The sequence below is a fragment of the Orbicella faveolata genome, unplaced genomic scaffold (assembly GCF_042242905.1).
Source record: "Orbicella faveolata isolate gen_17 unplaced genomic scaffold, um_ofav_v1 contig_1, whole genome shotgun sequence".
Classification (NCBI taxonomy): domain Eukaryota; kingdom Metazoa; phylum Cnidaria; class Anthozoa; order Scleractinia; family Merulinidae; genus Orbicella; species Orbicella faveolata.
In genome coordinates, this window is record NW_028301536.1 from 10,469,183 (window position 1) to 10,488,726 (window position 19,544).

General features: G+C 37.9%; 4 protein-coding genes across 6 annotated transcripts; 2 read left to right on the top strand and 2 right to left on the bottom strand.

Moving 5' to 3' along the window:
* Positions 1–46: 46 nt before the first annotated feature.
* Positions 47–15,762, bottom strand: LOC110049916 (uncharacterized). Of its 2 annotated transcripts, XM_089288634.1 has the most exons (4): positions 15,318–15,762; positions 12,634–12,757; positions 11,477–11,561; positions 261–465 (listed from the first exon to the last, which is right to left on the bottom strand). In XM_089288634.1, exons 1-4 carry the CDS (start codon positions 15,725–15,727, stop codon positions 398–400), a joined length of 687 nt encoding a protein of 228 aa, XP_089144760.1. In that variant the 5' UTR covers positions 15,728–15,762; the 3' UTR covers positions 261–397. The 2 variants fall into 2 exon arrangements, with proteins under 2 accessions (XP_089144753.1, XP_089144760.1); XM_089288627.1 differs by lacking the exon at positions 11,477–11,561 and having other exon boundaries at positions 47–465.
* LOC110058109 (uncharacterized) lies at positions 2,740–5,526 on the top strand. Its single transcript, XM_020764697.2, has one exon. The coding sequence runs from the start codon at positions 3,494–3,496 to the stop codon at positions 4,367–4,369; it is 876 nt and encodes a 291-aa protein (XP_020620356.2). The 5' UTR covers positions 2,740–3,493; the 3' UTR covers positions 4,370–5,526.
* On the top strand, positions 2,874–5,526 carry LOC149118044 (uncharacterized). The gene is made up of 2 exons (XM_089288642.1): positions 2,874–3,900; positions 4,071–5,526. Exon 1 carries the CDS (start codon positions 2,876–2,878, stop codon positions 3,356–3,358), a length of 483 nt encoding a protein of 160 aa, XP_089144768.1. The 5' UTR covers positions 2,874–2,875; the 3' UTR covers positions 3,359–3,900; positions 4,071–5,526.
* On the bottom strand, positions 5,505–11,470 carry LOC110058016 (uncharacterized). Of its 2 annotated transcripts, XM_089288620.1 has the most exons (4): positions 10,322–11,470; positions 9,215–10,180; positions 8,213–8,703; positions 7,650–7,785 (listed from the first exon to the last, which is right to left on the bottom strand). In XM_089288620.1, the coding sequence occupies exons 1-3, from the start codon at positions 10,437–10,439 to the stop codon at positions 8,267–8,269; spliced, it is 1,521 nt and encodes a 506-aa protein (XP_089144746.1). In that variant the 5' UTR covers positions 10,440–11,470; the 3' UTR covers positions 7,650–7,785; positions 8,213–8,266. The 2 variants fall into 2 exon arrangements, with proteins under 2 accessions (XP_089144747.1, XP_089144746.1); XM_089288621.1 differs by lacking the exons at positions 9,215–10,180; positions 10,322–11,470 and adding an exon at positions 5,505–6,525 and having other exon boundaries at positions 7,392–7,785; positions 8,213–8,352.
* Positions 15,763–19,544: the final 3,782 nt, after the last annotated feature.

A 19,544-nucleotide genomic window follows, 5' to 3' on the forward strand; every position in this document is an offset into this window, starting at 1 on the left:
ATATTGCATAAGCCCACAATAAACCCTAATAAAAGGCAAACGAACCAAGAATACACATATCTTTTATTAATAAATTGTCTCCAGTATCTTCTACTCCCATTAGTGACTGTGACCCAATGGTTGGTCAGACAACAATATGTGAAAAATGCTGCTCCACAAAAAATAGATTGCAAGTGTATGCTAAATTTAACAAGTTACAGTTCCATTCACTGCTATGGCACTTATTTTTGTGTACAATACAGGTAGTAAGTGAAGTTAATTTGCAGATCTTGAGGGTAATCCTGTTGGGTAATAAGCAGCTGGACCAGGAGCATTTTCTTCAGTATCAATACAACCTGGTGGGGAAGTTGAGTAATGTTTCTCTCCAGTCGGTGAAAGAGCAAAGTTGTAGTTTGTTTCATGTTCCAGACAATAAGTGATCTTTTCCTCTAAGTTTTCCCTGGTTACCCAGTTCTCGCTTTCCTCCTGCACAAGATAAAAAAACATGGAAATTTAAATGTTTGTGTTCTGCCAGTTTCTTATACATAAATGCTATACATTCCATCAAATTGTAGGTTACATTCATAAAGATCTTGATGTGTACAATGACTACAATTAACACTACATGTAGCCAGCACTGAAAACGCCTTCTACACAAGTACCTGGTTTACACAGCTTGATATGCACTAACCACCCCCTCCCCACCACCACATCCAAGGACTCAGCAGTTCACAGGTACATTTAGCCTCTGTTTTTTAACAGAGCTTCGCTTTATTTATTTAACCGTTTGGATTTTTAAAATGCTTTGATAGTTTTCATGTTTGGATGAATGATAATAAACTTAATTGAGGATGCCAACTAGTGACTTATAGAAGGGGCCTCATAGACCCATCTGACCTTTTATCAGATCATAAAACAAAAGATATTGTTTTATTACAAAAATTAAAAAGTTTAAATGGGACACTTAATTAAATGTGCAACTATAGTGGCGATGCACTTAGCTTTGAGTAGACACCCAAAACAGGGATGGCACTCCAACAGACAAAACAAATATTGCAAATTAACGTAAAAAAAATTCCTAACTGGCAGGAAAATTAAATATGTTTATATTCAATGATTGTTTTGTTAGTACACTACAATTTGACCTGAGTCTGAGCATAGCCTGTTTGCAGCCTCACCTCTGAGTGACACACGCAAGCAGTGAAGAGCAAGTTCATTCAGGCAAAGTGATTTGGTGGGAGGAGTCTGGTAAAAAGGGGTTAGCCTGCTTGCAGGCTACATGTAAGTTTGAGTGAAGATACCTTTAGTTTGGGGAACATGGAGTAGAGAAGAAAGACTTTGCATTCCCTTTTGCAATTGTTTTTTTAAAAATCTTAACAGTTCTATCTATCCATACACTTATTCTAAAACAACACCTCCACCACATAAGGATTTCTTAGTATGGTTCTGCATAAAGTTGGAGTTATCCTAAACACCCAATATAGACCCTATTCATATATGGCTGCCAATTTAAAATCATTTTGTCTGCATTAAAATTAGCCCAACTAACCTCGTTTGAGAGTAAAAATTCTTTTGAATTATCAACTCGGAAATGAGATTAGTTGGGCTAATTTCAATACTAACAAATCATTTTTAATTAACAGCCATTTATGAATAGGGTCTATTTTGAACTTCAACCCATTCCTTAAAATTTGCCTTCGTTTTATTATGATTTACTACCAGCTATTTTACACTTTGTTTTGAATTTAGTTGAATGGCCATGGTAGAGTTCAAAGAGCAAGTTCAACCAATTTGACCTTTTTATTGCTTTTTAATAAAGCGGTTTTCATTTGAGTGTCAAAAATTGGTTTTGCACTCACTCTGCTTTGTTATTGGCTTAAAAACTTATGCTACTTTTTCATCCAGTCATAAGTAAAACCACACCAATTTTGACTCGTTTGCATACGTTTTCCCTCACTTCGCTTCAGTTACATATAACTACTTTGAGTATTGATTGGTGCACTGTATTGTCTATGTCCTTTGTGGTTGGCTAGAATGATTACTTTGGTTTTGGTTTTGGTTTTACAACAGTCAATTGAAAACTGTTCTAATCTTGCACCGTGACTAATTTCATTTCTAGATGTTCTCTTCTGGCTCTTGGCCAAAGAAAATTTACAGGCATCATTTGACTATCAAAGCATCCATTCCTACATGATCTGCCTTTAACTTCAAAGGTCTTACTTCACATTACTTACAGGGAATCTTTGCTGAAAAGCAGTGCACGTACTTACGTAACGGTTCTGTTTGACTGATCCTGGAGTTTTACACCCGCTTTCAGTGTTATATGTATGGGCAACATCTTTCGACCATCTTTTGACATGCTATGTAACCTGGCCTACATCAAAAATGTAAGCACAACAGACTTCTTTATGGTCTGACTTGACTTTTAGTCATGAAAGACTGAAATATATTTGACATCAATTTAAGGCTAGGTATGGTTGCCGGATTGTTGCAATATTTAATAAGATACAATTTATATTCAGTAATTCATATTTTTATTCAGTAATCGTCATTTTATATTCAATGTGTCATATTTTTGTTCACTAAACTCATTTTTAATTCGGTGATTCATATTTTTGTTCAGCAATCATCATTTTATATTCAATGTGTCATATTTTTGTTCAGTAAAACTCATTTTTAATTCAGTCATTCATATTATTGTTCAGTAAAACTTATTTTATGTTCAATGATTTTTATGTTATTCAGTAAATGATAATATAATCAACAATGTTTTTGTTCAATAAAATTCCCAATTTTTGTGCACGCCGTCAAAATTTTATTCAACTCGTCCGATTTATTCAATAATTTCTGCTGTCCTATTGGTCAGCGGATCAACAAAGTTACATTAAAAAAAATCATGGCGGCGATTTTGGAGGTTACGTGGGAGGAAGTACTTTTCTCCATTGATAACCTGTTGATGGAGACGGAAATCCAAGATAATAACTCTGATTTAGGGTTCCACGAAGCGGCACTAGTCCTCAACAGACTAGAAATGGCGGTATCTGTCCTGCGTGCAATAGTTGATATGGAACTGGATTTAGACAGGAACGTTGGTCAAGTGTTAGGGCAGCTGTGTGGTTTGCTTACAGATATATGCCAATACTGGGGAGCCAAAGTAAGCCAAATGAGACGAAGGACTGTAAGTTTGCCAGATTTTGGATTGCGCGAGATGAATCATGCTGCAAACCCAGGAAGACCACCCTTTGTCATCGAGAAGGAAGTACTAGAGGACCTCCGGAGCGCTTCCTACACATTGACAGATATTGCGAAGATGTTACGAATTTCGCGCTGGACCTTGTATAGCAGGGTAAGAGAGTACAATCTGGAGCACTTAAGTTGATATTCGGATATTTCAGATGATGAACTAGATGCCCTAATTAGATATATTTCTCGGCATGGAAACACAACAGGAGAATCCTATTTGATTGGTTTTATCAGGTCTCGTGGGCTGAGGGTTCAAAGAGATAGGATTAGGATGTCACTCACTCGTGTTGATCCAGAAAACACTGCATTAAGGTGGGCATGCGTGATAACACGAAGGGTATATAGCATTCCTGGGCCAAGTTCTCTGTGGCACATTGACGGCCATCATTCCCTAATTCGATGGAAGTTCGTTATTCATGGCTGCATCGATGGTTTTTCAAGACGAATTTTATACCTACTCTGTGCTGACAACAACCGTTCAGAAACAGTAGGTGATCTGTTTCAAAACGCAGCAGAAGAATGTGGATGGCCTTCACGTGTTCGAGGAGATCATGGGGGTGAGAACTCTATTGTTGCTTCATTGATGGTACAAGTAAGGGGTGAAGGCCGTGGTAGTTTTATTGCCGGCTCCTCTACTAGGAACCAGAGGATAGAGAGACTCTGGCGTGAGGTGTTTAGGTGTGTTGTTTTCCTATTTTACTGTGTATTTTACGCATTGGAGGAAAGTGGAAGTCTTGATTTGGAGAACAGTGAGCATATGTTTGTTTTGCATTACATATTTAAAGCACGCATTAATTATGCATTAAAGGAGTTTGCCGCCGCATTTAATAATCGTCCCATTCGCACAGAAAACAACTGGAGTCCTAATAAGATATGGATCAATGGAATGATCAACCCAAGTAATGAAGGACAAACGGCCCTTCGTGATCCAGCTATTGGTGAAGAAGTTCCAGAGAACATTGATCTATATGGAGTGGACTGGGATGGGCCTCTTCCAGTGGAAAGAGTAAACATGGTTGAGGTAGACCCACCACGATGCCCAATTCAACAAGACATGCTGAATTTGTTGCAACAAAATGTAAATCCACTTCAGGAGTCAAATGTTTATGGGATTGACCTGTACATGCAAGTGGTTTCTTTGTTGTAAAACTGAATGTACACAGAATCCTCAAGGTAGTTTGTATGGGATCAGGAGTGACTTGCCAAAGTCGTATACTAGGCATGTACCTCTGCACATTTTTATACCCTCCAAGGAAAATGGTACTCCATTCACAAGCAAAACAGGAAGAGTATTGGTCTGGTCTGTGAAGAGTTTAGTGCTTTTAGGGTTAGGGTTTAGAATCACAATGTTAATCCAGTCAGATTTCCCAACACTTGCAAATATTTTAAGTACTTAACTCTTACCATAACACATGAATTATGTATGCTACCTCTTCCTTGGGAATTCTCCCCATAATACAGAGTTCCCTTTGAAAATTTACTATACGTGTGGGTACTTTGGCCTTCCATATCAAGTGGCCATGGATAGAGGTTCCTTTCAGGTTTAGGTTTTTTACTGAACTTGGCCAAGCTGCTTTGAATGCAGGTTTATGCCAACCTAGGGTTAAAATATATTTTTATCAGTTATTAGTTTTATCATCTTATAGTCTGTTTTGATCCATCATTTTTTGTATCACATTACTGGGGGCTCTGAGTAAATGCTCAGGTACAGTGAAACCTGGTTAATCCAGACTCTAAAGGAAAATGACTGTGTCCATTAATCCATCCATAGTCCATTAATCCATTAGTTCCATCCCCCTTGGCCATTTTTTCAAGGAGGTCAGGCTTATTATTAGGACAAAGAAAACTGCAATATTCAGGTGTTCGAATTCGTTCAGTTTACTGGGTGTTATTATGCACTGTATACTTGCAAAAAAATATGTTACAATCATTTCAAAAAGGTTGTTTTGGGAATTGGGCATTGGGTACATGGAAGTCATTGTTCACTGTACTGTATTGTTTTATACAGTTTCAATGCCCTATTCCTGAAGTATACCATGAGATTAATCAATCATGTATAATTATGTTGTTATTATATCTTAACTTCACTTATATTAATTGTATATTAGTTGTTATGCATATTGCCTCCCACACAGGCACAGGTGCTTTTACGGCTTTGTCATGAATTCGTCCCCCTCAAACATCTGTGTGAAAGGCTAGTGATGTATACCGTCTTCAATTAGAAAAATACTGTTATCAGGCTGTACTGTAGGAAAAGGAAGAAGGCTGGAAAATTAAAGCAATTGTTTAACATTCAAGAACAAACTTTTTATTTACTTTCCACATCTATCTCAAGTACAAAGACAGTGCATTATTGAGGTTTCCTTCCTTTACTTTTAGAGATGCCGATTTCCCTTTATCAGTTGGGTATCTTGTAAACGACAAGTCTATGTTTTGGTTGTTGGCATAATTATTATAAGTCAAGATAAGTTATCAACATCAACATCAACATATTTTCTACTTGTAAGAAATTCTTAATCTTAACATCCCACCACCGACCAATAGAAGCAATGATCTCTACTGTTAACCCTCTAAATCTTAAGATCTCAGGGCTCTCATGAGGACCTTTCATACTCTCTTATCCATCTGTTACACATTTCCTTATACATTTGTTAAGTTTGTGCTGGACATTGGAAAGCACTGATATAAGGAGATTTATCATTTCCAATCACTCTGGGGATATGAAGATTAAGAGAAACATCAGTATAACTTGAACAATAACAAGGAAAACTTAATTGTAGCCTATTTTTGTGTTTTTGTTTCTAGTGCCCATAAATCTTCTGCTTAAAAAATGAAGTTCAATTGCTGTAATTTCTGTCATGGAAATAGAAAGAAATTACTGACTGATGGCTATGCCCTATAATCCTAAGTTTCATTGTAAGGCCAACTACAAAACTGTTCAACTAATGTAACACAACTGTCAACTATACAAGTTAGTGCAAACATTGGCTCTAATTCAATGGCAGCTTACTTTTAATTTTGCTGTAATAACTGCCAAAAATATTTTCACAAAGGTATTTTATTAAACACACCCAAAGCCTCTGTACCCATAATCAACAACAAAGATGAACTGTTCATAAAAGTTACGGAAAGAGTCAAACACCACTGGGACTTGAAGCTTGAGCAGACAGGTTTCGGCAAAAAATGTGGAAGAACCATCAATCTTGTAGACTAATTCTACCCTCTCTTCTAATCCTAATGGCAGGAGACTGTTTCGTGCAGTCACATACATAAGGACTCTTCTCATTCCATCATCTTTCTGATCTGCAGATGTAAATTAAATTTCAGAAAGAAAGTAGTTGCTTGACTCGAGTCACCTTAAACAAGATCTTAACTTCTGTCTAAGTCTAAAAATGTAAAGTAAAACAATCATTCACTTACATGTAGAATGAACATAGTCAAAATCCTTTTTGGTCATCTACAATCATTATCAACAGGAAAACTCTTACCCATCAGTGTAAGTTGTAGTTCACACTGAAATTCAGGTTTAAATGGTTGTAACATATAATGTTGGACTCTGCATTAAGAATTTCCTCTGTTTTCTAACCCTAATAATAATAATAATAATAATAATAACAACAACAACAACAACAACAATAACAATGATAATGATAATATTAATGATAATGACGATGATAATAATAATCCTGGCAAATCCTGGAAACTGAGTCGTGAGCGAGGGAGACAGGTGCCCATCACGCTGAATTAACCATGGAAGGGGGAGGGGGAGAGAGGGGGAAGCTTGAAGACATGCTCCAATGCAAAATAACGCTCACTGTAAATGGTATTGCCTGGATTCTGAGTAATTTCTGCAGCGATTTGTTTCCTCACTTTATCAACCATTTTCACATTTTCATTAAAAAACCCTGAGGCATACAGTGTGTAAATACAAAATACCCATAATGTGTGCATGAATTTCCATCACGTATTTCATCATTTATTGTGGCAAACAGGCTTGCTTCAGGACCAATATCCACAACCCTCCCAGGAGGCTATGTGCCTTCAGCAAGGGAGATCTCTTGTCTGCTTTCCTCCAAAACTTGGTCATTAACCCAATTTCTTGTTCAATACACTGCTTCAAAGAAGGTTGCAGCATCATTGTTGTTACTCCTTAATTTAGAAATACTTACCATCATACAAGGCACCAAGACTTTGTACAAAGAACTTTTGTGCTCTTTCTTTCTCTTCACTGTCTTCTTCACCTGTTGCATTTGCGAAGACTTTCTTGATCATGATATCTGGTGTTAAGTGTTCACCATCTGCCTTGACAAAGTAAACTTTCATCTCCTCAGGGTATTTCTGAATCAGAGACAGAACTTCCAAGCAATCCAGTCCCCTTCGTAGCTGATCCAAAGCAACCTTCCATTTTGTCAGCACTTCATGAATGAGGAGATTCATTACAGCATATCCTTTGTTTGCCATAGTGATGTTTTTGACCCAGCCAGCCACATTCAATATGTCACGAACATTAGGATTCTCCAGTAAGAAGTTTCTCAAGTCTTCATCACTTTTGATGTCATTTAGCTGTCAAATTGTAAAAACAAAAATTTTGCATGATGGCAAATGTTTCAAATCAAAGTTATACATTGCAAGTTATTTGTGTCACCATCAGAGAGGAGGATAAGAAAATAACACTAAGAATGAGTTAAATTTAGAAATTCGGAATGGATTATGTTGAGTTGTCACTTGTGAACCAAGGACAACATGTGTTGCTCTTCTACATCCTTTATTACTTCATGATAGCTATACAAGTCTTATATCCAATACTGGCCTTCATAAAACTGAAGTGTATGCAGAGGAACTTGCTTATAACACAGTTTTAGGGAACCCCCTTTACCCTCTTTACTACAGATCTGATGACTCCTACTTGAAGAAGAGAAAGGCAATACAGCAAGTGGATAATCATACCTATTAGGGTAATTCTTCAGTTATAATTTGGATACATTGTTACCTTTGAAATGATTTCACGTATATCCCAATCGGGCACATCCAACACAGAAGACAATCATGCTGCTTTATCAAGATCCCCTGTTACCAAATACTCATAAACAGCTGGGCTCATGCAAGAAAATGACACATCATGATGAACAATCATGTAGCTCATCATTTTTCCAGCCAATCCAAAAATGTCAGATTGGATGGCTGATGTATTGTAGATGGGAACAAATCTGTCAGTTGACCCTTCAAACAAGGATGCTTCCCTCGAAAAAATGGCTTTTGCAAGTAGTGAGCAGTACTCCATCCTCAAACCTACTGCATCTAATCCTGCCTCGCCAGCAAACCTTACACACAAAGTTCCTCGGGTGTCAAATTTTGGGCTTTTAAAAGTAATGATGCTATCTTCCCACAGAGTTTCTCTGTCTACATTTATTCGATTAACCCCTTCTTCTGGTCCGTACTTCCGACGATGCGATGCCAGTGCATCTTTAAAACAAATTGGAACTGAGAATTAAAAGAAAACACATACAGTAAGAAATACAAATGCATGTAACTTTATGTTGCAAACGAAATAATACTTATCAACAACTAGTCCTCATCACTGGAAATACTTGACCATGAAAGAAATATCAAGAATATTACAGCTATGAGCAATTTCTAAATTATTTTTTGACTTGATATTCTACTCTACTTGAAAAAGGCAAACCCACCATTTACATCAACTCCACTTCACTGGTATTCTTTAACATATCCACAATTACCAGCTTTTAACAGATGTTATTGTTTTCACCTTTCAAGTTAACCATATAATGATGTTCGAGTAAATAATTTTATTAGCCATAACAAGTTAATTTTAAATTTCTAACTAAAATAACAGATTCTGTACAGCTCCACCCTAATTGTGCAGAACAAATTTGTTCAATAGCACAGCATGATATCTATGTTGGCTATACCATGACCAAGGTTCTAAGAGTTATCTTATCAGCACATTTACTTTATCTAAAGCAAAACCAACCTTCAAGAGCTTCAACGCCAAGAATATCATCAATTGTGTCATTTAGAGTGATGTTGTTTCTCCTAGCATCAGAGAGGTATGACTCATCTTCATCAGGGAACATTGCTTTGAGCTTTTCTATGTCTTTCTGCTCATCCTCATCAAGAGACTGGTTGCAGGTCAAGATGTTGACAGCTGCAGATTGTGATCCTGTTCCTCTGTTACTGATGCTGGAAGGACTTACTTTCATGGTGCTTGATGAAACTCTGCCAGTTGAGGTTGATGGCTGAGGGTCACACAGTGAGGATGCAGACATGTTGCCTCCTGCAAAACATTCATTTACCAGCTGTACATCTGGTGCAGACTCAGGAACAGACAGCGGACAAGTAGATGGAAGGTCACTCAGCGTTGATGGTTTTTCCACACCAATTAGAGCTTTTGGTTTTTGCAGGCGAACATACAGCTTACCCTGCCCAGCTATAGTCTTGACTTGAGGGAAATCCCATTTGTGCCCCTCTTTGCATGCTGGTGTACACACTTGCTTCCTGGACACTTTAACAAAAGAAAAATCATCTAGCAATATACCAGGAATTCGTGTGGCCAATACTTCGGTTATCTTTGATCTTATTGCATATTCCTTATCATTAGTCATAAGATCAACAGTTCCACAAAACAGAATATCCTCCTTTCCTAAATTATAGTCTGGAACAACTTGAGGGATGTTTCCCTTTTCATTGACAAATTCTTCAAGAGCCATAAAGTCAACCACCGAAACCTCTAAGGTCTTTTGTTCTGGTTGTTTCTCTGACTTCTTAGTGTAATGATGACCAATTCTTCTATGCTTTGGCTGTTGAGCTACTGATGCTTCCAAGGAGCTACTAACACTTCCAATATTTGATCGCAGAAGGTCCCTAGCTCGACTGATTGCCCCACTTACAAGTGATCGTCCAGGTAAAGGAGTTGATGTAACACCAGGGAGTCTCATATCTGTGGTTAAAGCAAGACATCTTTTAGAGAAAAAAAATACCATTCTCAATTACACGCACGTACACTAAATACAAATGAAAGCTACTCTCGCTTTCTCCACCAGACACTCTGAAATGGAACATAAAGTGCTGGAAGACTTACCTTCGCTTCTAAATGAAGCGATACCTCTCTGAATTCCTCTTTGAACAGCCTCTTCCATGTCCTTTGCGGTAAACATCGGCTCAGTATGTTCTGCCATTTTGGTACAACAGAGGGTCATGTGATTTCAAAAAGGCGCGAAAGTGATCCGCTGACCAATAGGACAGCGGAAATTATTGAATAAAAATCGGACGAGTTGAATAAAATTTTGACAGCGTGCACAAAAATTGGGAATTTTATTGAACAACATTGTTGATTATATTATCATTTACTGAATAACATAAAAATCATTGAACATAAAATGAGTTTTACTGAACAATAATATGAATGACTGAATTAAAAATGAGTTTTACTGAACAAAAATATGACACATTGAATATAAAATGATGATTGCTGAACAAAAATATGAATCACCGAATTAAAAATGAGTTTAGTGAACAAAAATATGACACATTGAATATAAAATGACGATTACTGAATAAAAATATGAATTACTGAATATAAATTGTATCTTATTAAATATTGCAACAATCCGGCAACCATAGCTAGGAGTATCATGATGTCATTCTGTGAGAGATGAATCAACTGTTTTGGATGTTTCATCTTTCAAAGGTTAGTATCAGCCCAATTCTAGTGGAAGTCATTATTGTGAGCCAATCAGCTACACTCAAATCATTTGAATCATCTTGTGTTAATCTGGAAACATGGAAAGTCCACCATCTTCTTCAGCCATTTGAGGTCAGTAATTTATTTGTCATTCATTCTGCTAATAACCGGAAAAATCGCCAGTTTCACAGTTAAAGTCTTTCAGCAGTTTACATAGCATGTCAAAAGATGGCAAGTCAAAAGATGGTTGCAAGATGTCTCCTAAGGTTATGCATGTAACACTGAAACAAGGTGTAAGTTCATATGTCTGTAAGTGGTTCGAATACAGAGTGTTTGGTTTTCAGTTTAAATGACCTGGGTGTCGCCATGTTTACTTTATGGTAATTTATGATGTTTTTGTGCTGGCAGAGATCTTAATATGGAGTCTACGGAAGAAGATTTGTCATTGGAACTGAGCATATTCATCTGGAATGTGAATTATAGATGATTAAAAGCCCTTTTAGTCTTGTGTCCACATGACCAAAGTCATGTGGACACGAGGTATAAGTGGACCTTTGCTGAATTCCTGTTTGCTGATTCCTGGTAACCATTCTTTGTGTTCCCAATGGATGATTCCTGTGAAGGGCTGTTCTGGAAACTCAAGGGTTAAAAAACTTTGTTTACAAAAGACAGGCAACAAATGTTGAATTGACAGCAGCTGGTGCTATTGATTTTGGCAACCATGCTGTACAGTTTCAAGACACTCTATGTATTCCTTTTATAACAGGGATGCATATAGACCTTAAAGACTGTGGCAAGCTGTTTAAAGAATTTTATTGTGTCCGAGTCCATGGTTCACAAAACTAGCTTGTGATTTAATCAATTTTGACAACAAATGACAGGCTAAAACGTTATAGTGACAGGTTTTAGTCATGTAGACAAATCTTAAGATCACAATTAGTGTATTAAAAACTAACAATAAATGCGTATTTTCTGCAAATAAACAAGCAGGTATAAATCACAAAAATTACTTGCTTGTTGATAGAGTTGAACCTCCCATAAGTGACCACCCAAAATGTCAACCGAAGGTGGTAGCTTACATGAGGTGGTCACTTATGAGATCTTAGACCATATTGCATTAAAATTTGCCTCAAATCAAATCCGGTCAGATCAGGCCAGATAGAGTTGAATCGACTGAATAGTATTTCTAAAAAAAAAGGAAGTGAAAATGCACCCCTGTTCACTTTATCTAGCATTATGCTTGCATTTTACACTTGTTTGGTTTAGCAGTGGATTTCCCTGTGCTCTAAAACAAGTGACACAAGGTAGGCCAAAAGGGTCTTTTGTTCATCTCTTGATTCATGCAATGCTGTATTTTAAAAAGGTCCAACCACACATTGACGTCAATGGTGGCACACATGAAATTTGAAATCCTGAAATAGCTGAAGGGAAATGCCCAGCAAAACAGGCAATGAGGTATCAACTTCGAATCGCTGAATCAATTAAACACGAACACCAGCTTGTGATTTGGAACAAAATCCTTTTTTTAGCCTAGATTCCCTTTAAAAGAAAGGCTGTATATGAGATACACACTGACTAAGTCATTCCATCATGCTGCTTGAGTACTTAATAACACTGACCTAGTTAATCTGAAGCTTTGCTATTTCTTACTATTTTTCTTTTGACCTGAGAGTCTGAAATATCACCGTTAAACTGTATAATATACTTACTATAGTTTTTCTCACAAGTTGAATTCTTTCTTGTCGCTGCCTTTCTTCAAAATGTTTCCTGATTTTTTCCCTTTCTTTGTTGCATTCTTCATTTGATAGAGTTTGCTTTTCAGTTCTTTCTTCTCTGAAAAAACAAATTAGTAATAAAAATAACTTCCAGCTATCTGCACAATTGTTTGAATAAAGTATTGGTTTCTAAAGAAACTGTTGGGTTGCATTGACAGTCAAGTGAAAGACCAACAACCTTGGACACAAGGGTTGGAAAAATTCATTTCATACGCATTTTGCCCCTCTCTACCCCTGTGCAATGTCGACAAAACACCTTCATCTGACACAAGTTTTCATTTTACCACTTTCCAACATTGAAAGGGGGAAAGGGAGTGCTGGCACTTATTCTCTAGGTATGATGGTTATGAGTTTATGTTTTTGGCATTTTCCAACACAATTTGTCCATGGGTGTCTAAATTTTCACATACTTTAAATGCCCATAACTTACACTGAAATTTACAAATTCGAACCAAACACGGCTCACGCACTATGTATTACTTGCTCAATAAAATGACTGCTAATATCTGGTTATGGCCTAATTCCCTAACTTGATTCGCTGCTTTCGTATTCCTTCAAAATTGAGGTTTTTAGCATTTCTACCTCATGTAACAAGCAATAAAATATATCTCAGCTAAAAATATCTCAAAAAAAGCCCATTTTTCCTCCAAAATGTTGTACGTAGGTAAGAAGTACTTTAAGATCTTTCAAAGGGTGTTGCTATGGGCTATTGTCATTCCAGACACACCTTTTAGGGTCAGAAGGCACGGTTTACATTGGTTTTTGAACAAGTGGTTATGATGCAACTGCGACGTCATAAATATGGTTAGAAAAAATTGTTTAAGGAATTGGAAACAGGATACCGACCTGTATAAGAATACATCTTTTGCTGTACTTATAACTTGTCTGTCACAAATTTCAAATGGTTTACAAATGCTAAACCCTTGAATATAAAAGAAATCTTTTACCTTTTCTTTATAACGCAGTTGTAAACCATGCAATTTATGTTACAATCAGCAAGAGTCTGTAATTTTATGTTCTTTTGTGTGCGTAGTTGAATGCCGCCATCAAAATGATTCACAAACTGAGCTGTGACGTCATTATGTCCTTTTCAATGGTACTCTGTTTCAAAAGCGTCACACAACACTGTAACACGTTGGTAAAACAGTGCAAATTTGTGCCGCTCATTGGATTTTGAAAAGAACACAAAGATCGACATGTATTCGTTGTGTTCTGGTGAGAATTGTGTTAAAATAGATGGCAATCAATTTCAAAAAGCCAGCATGTCTTACATGTCACACCAATGCTACTCTGTGAAATTGACTGACATCATTGTGATGTCACCCGTTGATCACATGATCTCCATTTAACCCCTAATTCATATTTAGCTTCTGGCTGTTACAGAAGCCAAATATCGTTGTGATTAGTCAAGTGAAAAGGCGTTGACAGAGTTGGTCACAAGGGTTGAAAAAATTCATTTTATACACATTTTGCCCCTCCCTACACACAAGTTTTCATTTTACCATTTTCCAACATTGAAAGGGGGAATGGGGGTGCTGGCACTTATTCTCTACATTACGGTTACGAGTTTATGTTTTTGGCATTTTCCAACACAGTTTGTCCATGGTTGTAGCTATCTATGAACATGTAGCTATTTATGAGCTTGATCAATGACAACAGTATCACAGCAAATAAACAGAAGAGAGGGTATGGGCCAGCATGCAGATTTTATCTTTACCTTACCATGAGGTGTGTGTTTCTGGTGAAGGAATTCAGATACTCTTTAACCCATTGAGGCCTCTGCCGGCCGTAACCAGCTGTGACGAGTGTTAGCCTCTGCTCCACTGCTGGCAAAATGTGGCATCACCTACACTCAAGTTTTGCAGCAGGAAAACATCTTTCCAATGATACCAGATCAGAGTGATAGAGTCAATTGAGTGTGAAATGAGGTGTCAATGGGTTGAAAGGAAATTGCAAAACAAGAATGAAGACATTTTGTTGAGGAGGTCACTTACAGTCCTCCATAATATACTGTACATGCCATAAGGGTCAACTTGTTTGAAGATGTAAAACGTTATTATAAAACAATGAAACAAAAATGCAGCAGGGCTGACTGGTTAGGGAACCAAACTTAATTTGAGGTCTAGAGTTCATGGGTTCATGGCTGGCTTTGACCACACGCTGGTGTCGCTTTTAGTAGTCTGGCTATGGCCACCACAGGTGTCAATATGCAAAGTTGAATTCAGTGGCGGATCTAGGGGAGGAACTCGGGGGCCTGGGCCCCCTTCCCACCTTATTTTCGGTAAAAAAAGAAGACATGACAGAGGGAAGAAAAGCCAGCAGGGCAAGTAAAACAACACCCCCTCCCCCCCCCCCCCCCTCCTCTTAGCTCAAGGTCTGGATCTGCGCGGATCCAGACTGGAATTAAGTTGATAGCTTATGCTACAGTGTCTCTGTGTTCTGTTTCGAGGGGGGTGGGGGGCTTCCTCACAGGTAAGGTAAAAACCGCTGTGCGTATATCAACCGAGACATGCTGTAAAGACTGCAGGTAATTTTATCTTCATCGAGCTATGAGCGCGCGAGAGTTGTGTCAGTTGTTGCGTATACAGGAAATTTATCAATATATAAGCTTAAATCACCTTAATTTCTGAATTCTCTCGTTCTCTAGTTTGACACTCTCGATAACCCTGTCATGTATCTCTTTCTCCAGTTGTCGAAGCTCGCCTTTCTTGCGCTTCTCATCGTTGAGATACTTTTCCTGCTCAAGCCGATTCACGCGGAACTCTTCGGCAATTTCGTTCACTTTGAGGTGATATACGGCATGCAGCTGTTTCCCGGTCTCCCTCTTTCTTATCTTCTCCTCTTCCTCTTTCGCTGTTAGTTTTTCTACCTCATTTTCAACCGTTGTAGCAACGCAGATCCGACGTAGGTTCAGGTATAAAATAGGACAAGCGGAATGATTAGAATATAACCTGTTCCAGAGGAAACTCAACGGCGATTTGGCTGCTATCGCGACCGCCATCTTGAAACCGCCATGACAAATGGCCATATCGGGTGGTCAGCAGTCAAGAGCAGTCAAGAGCAATGGAACGTAGGTACGGGGTGTATGGGGACATCAATTGTACCGACAAACATTAGACCATTCCGTGCCGGAAGCATATCACTTAAGGTAATTCCTCTGAAATAAAAGTGACGATAGATTTTTGTTCAAACTTTGTCCACTGAATATTTGTCATATGATAACTTCAATTTTGAAATAAAAAGGGGGTGCCCATGCTCATTAAGGAGCAGCGAGGCATTGAAAATGCCCCATTTTGACATTATTTAACGCTTATTATAAGAACGCATTCTCAGTAATAGTAGAATCTTTGTGAGCCCAGACTCATATGAACACGCATTAAACTACAGTCAATACGTTGTGTCGGACACAAATAAACATTTTAAGTTTGATTCAGACAGAAAGCTAAACCCTTGATTAAAAATTTGAACCAAAATAGAAAAGACCATAGTGTATCTGCTATTTTTCTTATTTATTCAATTTTCAGCAATAGAAATTAGATCAGTCTTTTCTCACGCAAATCTTATGATTAGTTGATTACAATGACTGGAAAAAAATTGGGGTGCCAGTGCTCGTTGGTGAGCTAGAGCCATTTTTCAACTGACAGAGCTCAATATCAAGGCAAATCCGTCATGTTTTCAATATGCGCATGCACGAGCGCGCGCTAATGACGCCCTTGAGGGCCCATTAATCAATTTATGCGCGCGTTGCTAAGGAGGTGAAATTTCACTTCCGGTTACTTACGTCAGCCTGAGCGCGGAAAATAAAAACAACTCAATAACTTGCAAATTCGCTTACATTTTAGATTTTTTTCTTTGTTTTTCACAAAATGCAAAGTAAAAAAAGTACAAGCAAAGACAAAATAAGAGAAAGACAGAAAAACAAGAGCAATAGAAAGAGAAAAACTAACTCCGTGTGGCTTTGTTTGATCTAGCGAAGTGCGCTGGTAGTGTAAATCGCGCACGCGCTGATAGGGTAACTTCCAATAGATATCGAGCGCACTTCCGGTTTCTTTAAATGCTAAAGGAAACGCGGTTTTTCGACTTTCGATTAAAGCTAACTTTGGAAACATAGCTATGCATTCCTTTTTCGAAATCATCCTTTTTTCCTGAAAATTACGAACTTTTCAATATTTTGAAATGCTCTCAAAATCTGACCTTGTAGAAATGAAACAAAATCGATGCATAGCGTAATGAGGATTTAAATTAAAATATTTAATCAATGAAAAAATCTCGATAAAGTAATTTGCCTGGGAGCCTTTGCATTTTTTCTGTATTAGTCATGTGATCATGGACGTGGCCTGATGACGTCATCACTAGTGTTACTGATCATGAAAAAGCTAAAACACAGGAAATAACTCTGAACTAACTAGGAATGATGAGGTTATATGAGAATAAATTTTCCTTAGCAACGGCTCGAAAAGATCGCTTAATGGGCCCTTAAGGGTTACGCGGAAAAAGTAGATCTTTGAAAGGGCCATTGGAATCCACAAAGAAAAACTGGGGTAGTCACGCATTTTTTCGAGATAATTAGCCTTGAATCTCAACAAAAATGCTGACATCAGCATTTTCTGAAGAAAGAAGGAAAGGGTATTTCTTCACAGATTTCCTTCGAATTCTCCCTAACAAACAGAAAAGCAAACTCATTTATAAAGATCTTAAAACTGCATGGTAAATGGTAACATAAAAACCATTTTTGGTATGTTTTTAAAAACAAAATCGTTGCAATAGCGCTTTTAGCGTCTCGGACAGCCTTCCTCTGGTTCAGCCAAAATACAGTGTAAATACCTTTTGCTCACAACCAGAAACTAATCACGTGCTGAATGGACTTGCCACTTCCATTCTATAACACAAAATGTAGGGGTAACCACGGGTTTGAAAACTTTTCCGGTGCCCGTTACATTTTTTCCTGTCACTTCCCCAATAACTAACACATTTGCGTATTTCGCACTTGTTTTGCGCGCGCATTACGCCATTTGCAGGTACTTGTTTACAGTTGGATTTCAGTATAATTTTCGCCAGATAACAGCTAGTTTTCCAGCTGGAAGACGTTAACAGTCAGTGGTTAGCGATATGCTGCTATTTTAGTGTTCCTGGTTTAAGTACAGGTTCATTATAAACTTGATTTGGTCACAGTAAGAAAATTTTGCTTTCTTTTAGTCGTGTACTTGGTAGCGTAGTTGATTGCGTCCATGTCAATCCCAGTGCGCGCGTGGCGCTTAAACCATGCCTTGCGTAATGCGCAGAAAGTATGCGTACTAACAAAAGTAGGCACCATCCTTAAGGTAACAGAAAGTCAAAACAAGAAGAAAACTGTGTTGCGCAAACTTTGTTAGATAAAGAAACTTAGTAAATATTCATTATTGCGCGAAAAGTACGTAAACATCCATACGTTTCGAGGCTGCTGCCTCTTCATCAGTGGATAAAAAGCAACTGTAAACTGTGCGCGTGACACAACGAAAAATTTGGATTTGAAGTTATTTGCGCGTGCTGACTAAAAAGAGCGCGCATGTAAACATTCAAAACAAACATAATTTCGATGTTACTAGCGCGCGTAGATTTTGAGAGTTTATAGGAAGGCAAAGTCGGTATTAAGGAGGAGGACTCAATACCGACTTTGCCTTCCTATAAACTCCCAAAATGAACAAAAATTCGATACCCTAACTTCGAACATTGCGAATTGCACCGTTGCCCTAACGGCTTTTGTTGACGGTCTTATTGATAATGATGAAAAAGTAGCTCATTCTAAGAAAAATACCCAATTCAAGACTAGAGTGCTAAAACTATACCCTATTTAAGACCAAAATGGTCGAAATCGATACCCTATTTATGACCAAAACGGCTAAAAAACCCTACCCTTTGGGGCTGCACATACCTATGTAGCCCATATAAGGGAGTACCCCACCCCGGTGCTTACTTGAGGTGCTTTGTTTACTAGAGTTACTTTGCTTACTTGAGGTTCGGCAGCAATTTGGAAATTCGGCAGCGGAATAGAGCACAAACTTTTTTACGGTTAGCACATGTAAAATAACCTATAAAATAAACTACCCGCCTTATCGGGGTTCAAAGTCGAATTTTGCTGATTAAGAATGCTACATTATTTCTGCCGTGTCCAAAACATAGAATACTTTTGTTCACAAAGAGATTCGGCAGCCGAATGGAGCACAAACTTTTTTACGGTTAGCACATGTAAAATAACTCTCTGCAACTTCTGATAGCTGTAACTGTGTTTCTGAAGGACTGTTCATTTTTTTATGGGGGTGGTGGTGATAAGGGGGGGGGGGTCGGAGGGCTGGTGGGATTTGATAGTTAGTCCCCGTTATATATAATGACCCCACTCTTCATCAGCAATTTTTTTCCTGATTCCCTTCCCCATACCCCTAAATGTTTGGGATGACCACATGCAAGAAAATTAAAAAGTAAAATCGTTGCAGTCTGAAAACATAGAAGAACAATATACCAATTTTAAGCCAGTTTAAGCAGTTTTTGACACTGCACCAGTTATGCCTGTCAAGTCATAAAAAATACATAAAGAGCACCTAGATCGGGGCTGATATTGTCTTTACTGTTTTATGAAAGTGAGTTACATGGTTGTTGGTGAAGGTTTGAGTGTAATTACAGGGTTCAAAGCAGAGGGTCCGCCCCAGCAAAAAAATTGAACTTTTAGAACTTCAGGAACGTGCTTATTTAAAGCACTCAGGCAGAACGCTTGCACTATTATAGACGCTGTCATCGCAGCTTCCATATTCAAATCAAAATAAACGACAAAATAATAATAATAAAAAATTAAAAAAAGCTGACATTGCCTC

What these genes read in the sequence shown, in the direction of transcription:
- LOC149118044 (XM_089288642.1), top strand. Translation starts at nt 2,876, where the DNA reads ATGGCGGCGATTTTGGAGGTTACGTGGGAGGAAGTACTTTTCTCCATT.
- LOC110049916 (XM_089288627.1), bottom strand. Translation starts at nt 15,727, where the DNA reads ATGGCCATTTGTCATGGCGGTTTCAAGATGGCGGTCGCGATAGCAGCC. An exon ending in GAGAGAATTCAGAAATTAAG is followed by an intron (nt 12,758 to 15,317) that starts GTGATTTAAGCT and finishes TTGTTTTTTCAG; the next exon opens with AGAAGAAAGAACTGAAAAGC. An exon ending in AACTTGTGAGAAAAACTATA is followed by an intron (nt 466 to 12,633) that starts GTAAGTATATTA and finishes TATCTTGTGCAG; the next exon opens with GAGGAAAGCGAGAACTGGGT.
- LOC110058016 (XM_089288620.1), bottom strand. Translation starts at nt 10,439, where the DNA reads ATGACCCTCTGTTGTACCAAAATGGCAGAACATACTGAGCCGATGTTT. An exon ending in CGCTTCATTTAGAAGCGAAG is followed by an intron (nt 10,181 to 10,321) that starts GTAAGTCTTCCA and finishes CTTTAACCACAG; the next exon opens with ATATGAGACTCCCTGGTGTT. An exon ending in TGGCGTTGAAGCTCTTGAAG is followed by an intron (nt 8,704 to 9,214) that starts GTTGGTTTTGCT and finishes TTTAATTCTCAG; the next exon opens with TTCCAATTTGTTTTAAAGAT.
- LOC110058109 (XM_020764697.2), top strand. Translation starts at nt 3,494, where the DNA reads ATGTCACTCACTCGTGTTGATCCAGAAAACACTGCATTAAGGTGGGCA.